We start from the raw sequence: 11,587 nt of genomic DNA, 5'->3' as shown, positions 1-11,587 counted from the left end.
ACCGGGTGCATTACGAACAACACAACGATGTTGGAATAGGAGTCTGAAGCGTGCAGGGATTATATATCTCAATTCACCTGAAATCCCCTTGTCCATGTGTGATGCATTGCCACACAGGGGTAACTGGCAAGCGCTGGCAATTTGGAAAGAGCGAGGACTATCCACACTAGGAGACTTGTATGAGGGCAATACATTGATTCCCTTCAATGATCTACAGGAACGATATGACCTACCCAGAGGAGATTTTTTGCTCCACTCTGCACTTACTGCGGCTATTCAGAAACATTGGAGGGAGGGCTTAAATGAACCACAGACGTCGATGGGATGCCAGTATATAGTGGCAGCGGCAGGAACCTTTAAAGCAGTCACCTGTCTCTATAAACGTATGACGCACTAAATGCTAGTTCCCTTGACTGCACTGAGGCTAAAATGGGAAGAGGACCTGGGAGACGTGATTCCAGAAAAGCCCTGAGCTGAGCTGGTGGAAAGGGCATGGAAGAGTACTAGGAATGCCCGTTTCCAACTGGTGCATTTTTATTTATTGCATAGAGCATATCTCACCCCAGCGAAAATGAACAAATATTTTGAAATTAGATCAGCAGCATGTCCACGCTGTAATAAGGAGGGAGCAGATTTTTTGACATATGTTGTGGGATTGTCCCCAGCTGGAAGCTTATTGGGTGGATGTGGTCACATTATTGACTGAGATCACTGTCAGGGAATTGGAGCCGGCTATGGGACCCTGCCTCTTACATTAGTTTCCCCACACGTCCAAAAATAAGGTCACAAGCAAATTCCTAGATTTGGGCCTATTATTAGCTAAACGAGATATTACTACGCATTGAAAGGCAAAGAAGGGCCCAAATGTTAAGAGATCGAAGACTGAATTAATTAAATGGACGGAATGCGAAGGCATTGTTCGGTTACAACTAGCTAAACGGGCAGGGAGCGAGAAAGCATTGGAGGCAGAGAGGGCTCGGGAAACATTGGTGGTGCTTCTAAAGATCCCAGATACTGAAAGTGATCGGGACCATGTGGCTGATGCTCCTGATGAGCTGGAATGATAACTCGCCCCTAGCCACTGTATAGCAAGATCAAGGAAGGCACTGCACATAGTGCCAATATCGGCAACAGTTATCACAAAGCACATAAGTACATAAATTCATAAATAAAACACACGACACTGTAATGTAAGTGGCGAAATATTGCTGCAGGTTTATTAGCATAACCAATATGCAAACAAGGTGGGTTATCTTACGGGCGATCCCAGGGCAGGCCAGCCCTATGCCGCCTGTCCGTCTGATAAGCCTAGAGTCACCATGGCGACGCCAACTGGTGTATACCAAATATTGGGAGGGTCCACCCCTCCCATCCGTGGACCACCAGTCCACTTGCTTCACACGCCCCCCCCGTGATGGGTGGGCGGAGCATACATGGCAGCCCCCGGTTGCTCAGACCCACAACCGCCTTTCGGTTAACGGGGTGCCGTCGTTCTTCCAGGGGACACGCTAAAACATCCCTGGGTATCCTGGCTTAGCACCCCGCGGTGCTGCTGCATGATGTACCCCTTGGTACGTGCAGACCCTGGATCGCCCTGTAACTCCTCCTGCAACACAAAGTAAAATTGTTAGAAAAACCTGCCCCCCCCTTTGTCCCTCCGGACGCCGGGTAAGCGGAGGGGCGGGCAAGGCGAACGAGCGGACAAGAGGACGAGGAGGGGGCGGAGACAGTATATGTACCCCTGTCTCCTCCCCGCCCTCGCCGGAAACCGCTATCTGTTGGGGTCTCCCCCGGACTAGCCCAGGGACTCGACCTCCCACCCCTGTGCCTTCCTGTGGCACTAAGGCGGCCGCCCTCCAAGGGGCGGGCTGCTGCGCAACCCCCCCCCCGGGCAGCCTTACATGTACTGTCCCCCTGCGCCTGGCATAGATTGGTCTCCCTGAACAATGTATTAGCAACATTTATGGAACCAACCTGTAGCAATCCCAGACAGTAGAACACTTGCTGATTTTATGTGACACGCCTGGTGGGTGGGATAGTCGGGTGGGGGGTGGTGGGGGGGGGGAGTTGTTTAGCCGTAATAAAAGAGTAGGGCTACATTAGACCATAGGATGTTGACAAACTACGCACGATATGTTTAATCCTGTTTACATGATTCCTTTTTTTGTAGATAGGGAAACGAGATCGTGTATGTAACTGAGATATAATATTTGTATTGAACGTGCTGATGATCTTGTTACTTAACATATATGCCCCTTGACACAGCTCGCGTCCTGGGAATGCCTGTGCAACTGTATAAGAAAAGCAATAAAAATGTGTTTAAAAAACATCCAGGTGTTTATAACGGGGCACAATTGAGTTGTGGCTGAAGGTAGCGCGATGTCTGTCAGGAGCAGAAAGGTTTCCAGACTAATTGGCCATCCAATCTATTGGCCTCTCGGCAAACCGCACATAGCAAAGGTCACGTGTGTCAGATGCAGTTGTGATGCTATGCAGATGTGTGAGGACGGTGGCATTCTACGCAAATATTGGTGTATATGGTTCAGCCACGCCCTGAATCATATAAGCCCTGCCCCTTTCAGTGACCCCCTCTCTTTTCATCCCACTTATAGCCCTGTGTATATAAAAAATGAATATGTATATGTTTCAACCGCCTCCGTGAATGCCTTCTCTTGTTTGATTCCACATACAAATCACTATTGGCTTCATTAATGCTTGTTTCTGTTAGTATTTATGCTAAGAGTAACTATTTTTGAATTCCTAAAAGACATTTTTCCAGGGTCGTCTTACGTATTTCAGAAGAGTTTTAAAAAAGTCACTATAATATTTGTACCGCCGTGCATCAGCTAACGGTGTGGCAAAAAATAAGCACGAAAAAGCATCAGGACGTTTGTGTCTCACAAACAAAGCTAAAAGTATTTTTTTTCATGTCTTAGAGGCTACCTATGTGAAAACTTGTCGTTCTGCGAAGCAAGCAGCTCCTATTAAATTAATGGCAAAATAGATGTATTAAGCAAGATGTGATTCTTCAAAATTAAATCATCCCGTACGGTGCGGCCAGATCAATTGGTCCTAAGTACAGTTACATCTGTCCATTTAAACGGACCTTAAACATCACGTCTGTCAAGCAGAAATAACTAACCAATGAAGAGGCTTTCGGTCTGACCAATAGGAAATAGCCTTGTATTGCATGGCGGAGGAAGCCTTCTCCCCGCGACTGCCTTCAAACAAATCATTGGCTCTGTTGTTCTGCTATTGTGGCTGCTTGTTTGGACTGGAGCTGCAGCCAGTGTTATTGTCTACGCTCTCCTTCTCCGCAATCCTTATCTTCGGCGCAAAAATGACCTTGTCAACTTTCCAGAAAGTTGCGTTGGTGTCTGGGCTTGTTTTGTGCGTCTCTCTGCTTCTCCCTAAAACGTTTTTATATAGAGGAAAGCCATCAGTGCCGCAGGAAGGTAAGATGACTCCATCCATGAGTGACATGTATCTCAGCCCTCATCCCTGGATGCTCGACCGTTTCGATAGGTTTTCACTTTGCCCAGTTCTGTTTTACATTTATTGTCCAAGTGTTGCATAATTTATTGTAATGCTACTGACAATTGCCAAGCTTAACATTACATACGCGACACCAGTGTATCTAGTCTGTGTCCACAATCCATTAGCACTGTAATGGAAGTGCCTACTGCAGAGGGTCTATTGCGTCTTCTGAGCACTCATATCGACATGTTTCTGTGTGGTATAAATATAGATCATTTGTATATCCGATCATATAGTTCACATGCACTACTGAAAATGTACAGCTGTTTGCTTCTCCAGTGATCTGCTGCCCTGGAAAGGCTGGTGCATGTGTGAGGTGCATTTGTTTATTTAATTGAGTTCACAAAATTAGTATAGTTTCTGCGTTTGTATGTTGCAATAAATCAGATTCGTGTAATCCTTATTTAGCATTTATGTTTGTTGTCTTCTCATTTACTTCTTTAAACGTTGATGTTAATTGTATGCATTGGTGGGGTAAAGACATGATGACAGTAATGGACATGGGATGTATCATCAATCGAATATAGTATGATCGCCTCCAGATTGTTTACAATTGTCCTTCCGACTGCGTTCACCAATTTTGGTTCATGGTGAATGACATTGCAGGCTTTGATGGATGTATAGAAAATATAAACAGCGCTCGTAGTTCTGTTTATTGACCTTGACGAGTATCGGAACTCCTTGCAAATGGCTACGGGACACGCAGGGGTTTCTGGGCCCAACCGTGGGGTTGAGGTCTTTTACTCCAGGTGTTCCCGGGCCCAACTTACTATGGACCCTGAGCATAGCCCAAGTTCCCCTACTGCACTTGCCTCTAAGTGGTAGCTGTGGACCAGCAGTCTAAGGCTCCCTCGAGGAGGAGGTGTAGATACTGATTGGTGAATGTGGCTTATAACTCAAAGAGTGTGCAGCAGCAATAAATCAATGTCTAGCCAAATGCTTACTTTTATAATTAAAAAAGAAGTATTATATTTGTATTGTCTACTCATACAAAGGAAAATTATGACATTCACTGGCAGCAACACTTTCCCCCCTTGAGGTCTGGGCACTAGTGTTTCAGTGGCAAGTCCCTGCCCTACCTGTTCGTCGCAATGTGGTCAGAATTATTCCCCATTCACTAGCTCCTGTCAGGGGATGCGTACTAGCAGGCCTTAACTTATGAGTCCCCTCTGACTTTTCATATAAAATCAAAAGTTTTGTAGCGCCTCAACGCTTTCAGGAGTGAGTCCCAGCAGGACCTGATAGGTCCGTAACAAGTTTTACCCGCTCCAGCAAAAAGGAAGCGTGCTGTGGATCTCCTCAGTTGAGTTGACTGTATGCAAGCATTGCAGCAGGACTCGGCCAGCGCAGGCTCTCCTATAGCCTACGCTGCTCTCCTATAGCCTACGCGGCTCTGCTCTGGCAGCAGCCAGAGGTGTTTTTGCGCTCCTCCTGCGCGGTAAGTGTCTATGCTTCCTAAAGGGAGGCTGATTCCGATGTGGGACATGGGGACAATGTTCCCATGAAGTCCTCACTCGGTCCAAGGGTTCAGATCAGCTGCAGTCCTCGTTGCTCCTGCTGACCTACGGTTCACTGTTGCTCATAGTTCACAGGTGTTGTAATGACACTTATGTGTTTTGTTTTCATTAGCATCCCTTAGTGACATATGTGTGTTCTGTAATGTAAAAACGGCCCTGGCTCAGAGTTAGAATGTTTGCATCTGTACTGAGATGAGCCTGCTGTCAGTTGGGTGGCTGAGCTGTTTACACATTTAACCAAGATTAAACAACTTCAGAAGATTTCCGGACTCCTGTGTCTTCATTCACCAAGGAACCCACTATTTAACACTGGCGACGACTGGGTAAAAAACAGCTCAACTCCAGCTTCATGAATCAGTGGTAATCTCATCTTTGGATAATTAAAGAAGCCGTCACTTCGATGCCGTCTTACTCCACTTTAAAACGAAACTCTCAAGTAAGATTTTTTTTTTATACTCAGCGCATGCAGCTTATCAAGTCGAATTACTTTTCAGACTTCTGCTTACAAAGTAATTGACTTTCTCGCCGTACATTTAAAGCGGGGTGCAAAAGAAAGAGAATTTGACTTTCTAGGTGGACGTTTATAAAACAGCACTGTTAAGTGTTTTAAATTGAAATTTTATGGGACTTAACTAGACTCATTTTCAACAATAAAACCCTCATTATATTTTACCGTGGACCTGGCGGTTGCGCTATTTAGATTCAAATTGCACCTCCTACTCTCACGCGCTGTCACGCTTTTCATTCTACCTTCTCTTCACTCGTCATTGAAAGTCTGACGTACCAGTGAAGCGCTGCGTCCTACGTTTCCTGCACCCGTCACAGAAGGTCTGACGTGCTGCCAGTGAAACGCAGCGTCCTACATTTCCTGTCTTCAATTGGAACTATCTTTGTTCCTGTTACTTGGTTACGCCGATGCTCATTGAGTGGACACCATCTCTTAGCAATACCTCCACTCTACGCTAGTTCACAGCGCTGACACGCACAGCTAATCTATGTACAGCGTGTCTTCTTCGTACACTTGTGCTTTATTACGCTGATGTGCACAGCAATCTACAGCACTGATACGCATAGCTTATTTATTTACAGAGTGTTTGCCTTTTTCACACAGAAAGTCTGATTACACGTACGGCTCCTTCTAGATTCAACATGTTTTTTTTTAGTGTGCACGCTTCAATAAACTTTTATGCTGATAAACACGTCTATCTGGAGAGTTGCCTACGGCGCTGACACACTCAGCTTCTTTTACATCCAGTGTGTCTTCACCACGGCGCTGACACACACAGCTTCATTTATATCCAGCGTGTCTTCACCACTTTTTCTGTGCAGAGTGTTTTCACCGCATTTTATTACAATTTTACCTACGGCGCTGACACACACAGCTTCATTTACATCCAGTGCGTCTTCACCACATTTTATTACAATTCTACTAACGGCGCTGACACGCACAGCTTCTTTTACATCCAGTGTGTCTTCATCATGGCACTGACACACACAACTTAATTTGCATTCAGCGTGTTTTCTCCACATTTTATTACAATTCTACCTACGGCGCTGACACGCACAACAATATTTTTTTTGTCACCAATAATTTCCCGTATTCTTGTTTGTACTTTATTGATGTTATTTGTGACAAATCTACTTTAACCTTATTCTCTGCATATTTTTTTTTTATTGTACAGAGCATACAAAAGTCATGCAGAACGTTACTGCAGCTCTATTTTTCTTACAATGTCCAGGAGATCCTCCTATCAAATGGTCTAAATGGAAAAAAGTTTTTGAGCGTTATGCTCGCGTTTGTGGTACCTCTCTCAGTGTTGAGAGAAAAACTGCTTTGCTCATGCACTGTTTTGGATCGGAGGGGCAAGATGTTTTCGATCATCTTCCAGACGTTCCAGACAGTGTTGCAGCAAATATGAATGAATTTGAGCAGTGTATCTATAAAGTGGATGCATATTACTTGCCTAAGGTCAGTACTATCTTAGAACGTTACCATTTTGGTAGACGTATGCAAAAACAAGGTGAAAGTATTGAAAATTATGTCACTGTTAAGACGTTTAGCTTCGACTTGTAAATTTGATACACTCATTGACGAAAGAATACGAGATCAATTTATGCTTGGTTGTGTGTCTGAGAAGGTGCGTGATGAATTATGGCTCAAGGATGAACCCTCTTTGGATGAAGTCCAAGTGGTGGCCAACAGAATTGAACATTCACTAGAGTGTGTCAAAGAAATTAAGAAAGATCATAATAAAGATGTTTCTGTGGTCAACACAAATTTAACTTCCAAGCCAAAAGACTCTCAGATAAAATCTCAAACAAAAGACAAACAAACTAACAGGTCTTGCTTACAATTTAATAAGGAAAATAAGGGTTATAGATGTAACAATACTGGGCACTGGCCAAATGATAAATCCTGTCCGGCTTTGAATGCTATATGCACGTATTGTAAAAAGAAGGGTCATTTTGTTATTGCCTGCAGAATCAAAGCTTCTAAACAAAGTGTCAATGAGGTTTCTCATGAGAATTCAACTGATCAACATGATTTTGAATGTGGACAGATTGTTGTTCAAGTCGGAGGTGATGGGCCTTTAGATTTTATACTTGTGGAAGGTCATAAAACCAAAGTGTTGTTCGACTCCAGTGAAAAAATGACTATCATTTCAAGTAAATCTTTCATTGATAATTTAAGTTCAAAAGTTAAACTGTTAAAAGCTGACATCCGCCCCACTGCCTATGGGGGAGATCCCATTTAACTGAGAGGATATTTTGTGGGCCTAATAGAGTATGAAGGTCGTTTTACTTTTGGTAAAATCTATGTCTCCTAGAAGGGTGACAGTATAATTAGTTGGTGGCATCAGAAAGATCTAGGTGTCATGTTAGACCCCAATAATACTCCTCCTATTATTATTAAAGAGAGAAGTGTTATCAAGTCTGTTGATCACTCTTCCCTACAAACTCAGCTGATGGAAGAATATCCGCAAGTATTTGGAGACAAGCTAGGGTGTTTAAAGGGTTATTGTCATAAGATAACATTGTCTCCAGGATCCGTTCCAGTATCTAGTAAGGTACATAATGTCTAGTAAGGTACATAATGTTCCCTTCACTGTTAAAGATGAAATGTTAAAAGAGTTGGAAAAGCTTAAATCTCAGGGCATCATTGAGGAGGTGGAAGGAACATCATGGTTGTCTCCTGTAGTGGCTGCTAGGAAAGCCGATGGGTCCCTGAGATTATGTGTTGATCTCAGACAGCTCAACAAATGTGTACTTGTAGATAAATATCCAATCCTAAACATCTCTGAACTTTTGAGTATGGTACGTGGTGCCAAGATTTTTAGTACAATTGATTTGACATCGGCATACCACCAGATTTGGCTTGACCAGTCCTCCAGAGATTTAACTGCTTTCGTTACACCTTTTGGAACTTTTAGATTTATAAGACTTCCCTTTGACCTAGTCTCCGCCGCCTCTGTCTTCCAGCGAGTTATGGAGAAGGTATGCTGTCAAAACAACCAAAGTTTCTGTTTGTGATCTAGTTAAGATTAAAATGCCTTGATTTTGTGTTTCTGGTGCTAAAGTTTCAAAACCTATAAGGGTTATTAAAGTTTTTGACAACGCTGTAAGAACTTCTGACCACAGAGTTTGGAATTTGGATCTTGTTGCTGTATGTAGTAAAAATGATCATTTGTGCGCTTCTCCAGATAATGTTGGAGATAAAACTGTTCCTGAAATTGTTAAAAGGTCCAACAGGATTTCTCGTACTCCTTCATATCTGTATGACTATGTTGTATAATGCTTTCATGATATTTATTTTATTTGTTCTTTCATTTATTTTATTTTTTTTAATTTTTGTTTTTGTGTTCTATATAAAGGAGGGAGATATGTTGTAATGACACTTATGTGTTTTGTAGTCATTAGCATCCCTTAGTGACATATGTGTGTTCTGGAATGTAAAAGCTGCCCTGGCTCAGAGTTAGAATGTTTGCATCTGTAATGACAGCAGCCTGCTGTCAGTTGGGTGGCTGAGCTGTTTACACCTTTAACCAAGATCAAAAAACTTCAGAAGATTTCCAGACTCCTGTGTCTTCATTCATCAAGGAACCCACTATTTAACAACAGGTTTCTGCCTGATCTGCATGCCACAATTATTCCTGGAAGCACCTCCTGGCACACAGGGTTGCTACACCACTGCAGGGGTTGCTACACCACTAGCAGTCCTTACCATGGCGGCCCCTCCTGGCACACGGGGTTGCTGCTATGGTGTCACACAAACTTCAGCCCTCCTCTGCAAGACAACCCCTCCTGGCATACAGGTTCACCGTAAAGGTGCTACACAAGCTGACGCCCTTACCTCATGGCAGTCTTTTCATGGCTCCTCCTGGCATAAGGGGGTTACCTACTTGAGTATGCACATGGGTTATGGCCCGATCAGTACAGCAGCCATCTCCTCAAACCTTGCACTGGGAGTCCACTCGACAGGGCTCCTCACTGGACCTCGCTCCCTCCAGCGCTCTCCACTTCCCTACAGGGCACACTGGTCTTTGCAAGCTGGCATGTGGTGGTGCTCCGTGGTCCAGAGCAGGTTGTCTTGGTTTCCCTAGGTGATGTCTCCTCTACTAGCAGGGATACTAGCAGGTTCGACCCCCAGTCCTGGTCACAGGCAGAAGTCTTGCAGAGCTTCCCCTCCTCACACAGCCCAATTGGGCTGCTTGGCAGATGCCAATATTTTAGTCCATTTCTTGACACCAAATGTTTATTTGGGTCTGGGACTTTGAAGTTTTATGTTGGGATTATGCTTCTTTCAAAATATGTATTACTCCTCTCCCTCTTTCTCTTGAAAAGCCACCTGTCACTGCAGGAGAGGCTCTAAAGCTGATAGTCCCACATCACAGGCCACATGAGTGACTAGAGTTCACACCTGGATGTTAGCCACTGTGATATTTGCATCAAAAGATTAATCTCGGACACTCCATTCTGCTCTATATAATTCTCTTATCAGCCACACCTCCTTCCTAAAAAGTTTCCATGATCCTTCCTTGTGATCTATAACTGAATTAAAGAGTACTGTTTGACATGTACAGGGGAAGTCTCTCTCTCCCTTCTCCATTGTGTCCCACCCAGCTCACAGGAGTGCAGCAATAGACAAATCTGTCTGGGGGAGTCCTCTACCTCCTCATGTCATCACCAGGCAGGCCTCGGCCTCTCAAAATTGAACCCAGGGTCCTCCATGTAATGTATAATTGCAGGCACGCTCTCAGTGTTTGTACATAGCACACGTACTGTCCAGCTCTGTTACCTTTGAGTATTGTGCACACATATACTCAACACATGCATTCACTCTGCGTGCATTGCTCAGTGCTTCTCAGTACTGTAGCCTTTCTGTATTGTGCCACTTGAAGGCACACCTACAGCTAGTGCACACATTCAAACCGCGCGCTGAACAACACTACAACCTTCATGGACTACGCCTCACAGGTACACTTATACCAAGTCCATGCACGCACCATGCATGCACTGCATAGCACTGCATCATTCATGAATTGCTCTCCTCACAGTTAGGCATACACCCAGCGCATGCACTCACGATGCACGCATGGCACAGCACTGCTCTATCCCTGTACTGTGCCCTTCCCAGTCACATGTACAGCCACTTTAGAGTTACCACTACTGCACTGCACAGCACTTCACATCTAACAGATGTAGACCAAGGGTGAGTTAAACACACAACTGTGGATCTTCAAAAAGTGAGCTTGTAGACCTCACTCCCCTTACCCAGGTTAAAAAGGACCTGTTCACGCCTACTGATGCTTACGCAGTATGCTGCCACCAATATGCCTGTGTTGCTTAACTGCTGGTAAAGGCAGTAACCTTTCACCAATATGAGGGTAGCATTTTGGGCACCCCACCGAGTGTAATAAGACTGTAATCTGTGAGACAGGCCTATGTCAGTCGGGACATGCATGATCCGTGTTTGTCTATGACAACAAAAATCAGAAATTAGGTATTGAGACAACAGTACAGCTGGGCACTCAGGGAAGGGTTACAAAGTCCATCACCACTCAGAGGAGTTTTCCATCCCAGCAACGAGTATGTCCATTGGTGCCATTTCATCAGAGAGGAAATAGACTTAAGTAATTACTGCATAAGTTGTGTATGTTTCAAAAGCTGAGATTCAGAAGCAGCTCTCAAAGCCCCTTAGATTTGATCTTACTTTGCGCATACAGCGATGGCTCTCTCAAGATACCATACTGCTTGGAAAGTGAGCGGAATTTTACTGTACATGATGTTTCTTCTCTGTCGTTGCCGTGATTTTTCCAATAGCCCCATCCTTTTTCTAATGTGTTGACCTTAAATAATCAGTTATGGACCACACTTATAGAGACTCGCACATCAAACTGCAATACTATGTTTTATAAATTGGTCGAAACATATTTTTCACCCTTTGCCAAAAAATGCGTTTCGTCAGAGAATTGTAGGAAGTTTCACCAAGAATGGACTTTCATGGTATTTTTCACTATAAAACACACAAGTAG

The 11,587-nt window shown here is 44.1% G+C and overlaps 1 protein-coding gene across 1 annotated transcript in view; it reads left to right on the top strand.

Annotated features, from left to right (window-relative positions):
• The first annotated feature begins 3,239 nt into the window (after positions 1 to 3,239).
• The window catches only part of RIC3 (RIC3 acetylcholine receptor chaperone), a 220,833-nt gene continuing 212,485 nt past the window's right edge, over positions 3,240 to 11,587 (top strand). Inside the window, exon 1 of the mRNA XM_085648120.1 lies at positions 3,240 to 3,455. Within this exon, the coding sequence (XP_085504246.1) occupies positions 3,341 to 3,455 (115 nt within the window). The 5' untranslated portion in view covers positions 3,240 to 3,340. The remainder of the gene's footprint in view (positions 3,456 to 11,587) is intronic.

This window comes from Triturus cristatus, chromosome 3_2, assembly GCF_964204655.1.
Source record: "Triturus cristatus chromosome 3_2, aTriCri1.1, whole genome shotgun sequence".
Classification (NCBI taxonomy): domain Eukaryota; kingdom Metazoa; phylum Chordata; class Amphibia; order Caudata; family Salamandridae; genus Triturus; species Triturus cristatus.
The sequence above is the reverse complement of the archived record's forward strand: the minus strand, read 5'-3'. Positions and strand labels throughout refer to the sequence as shown.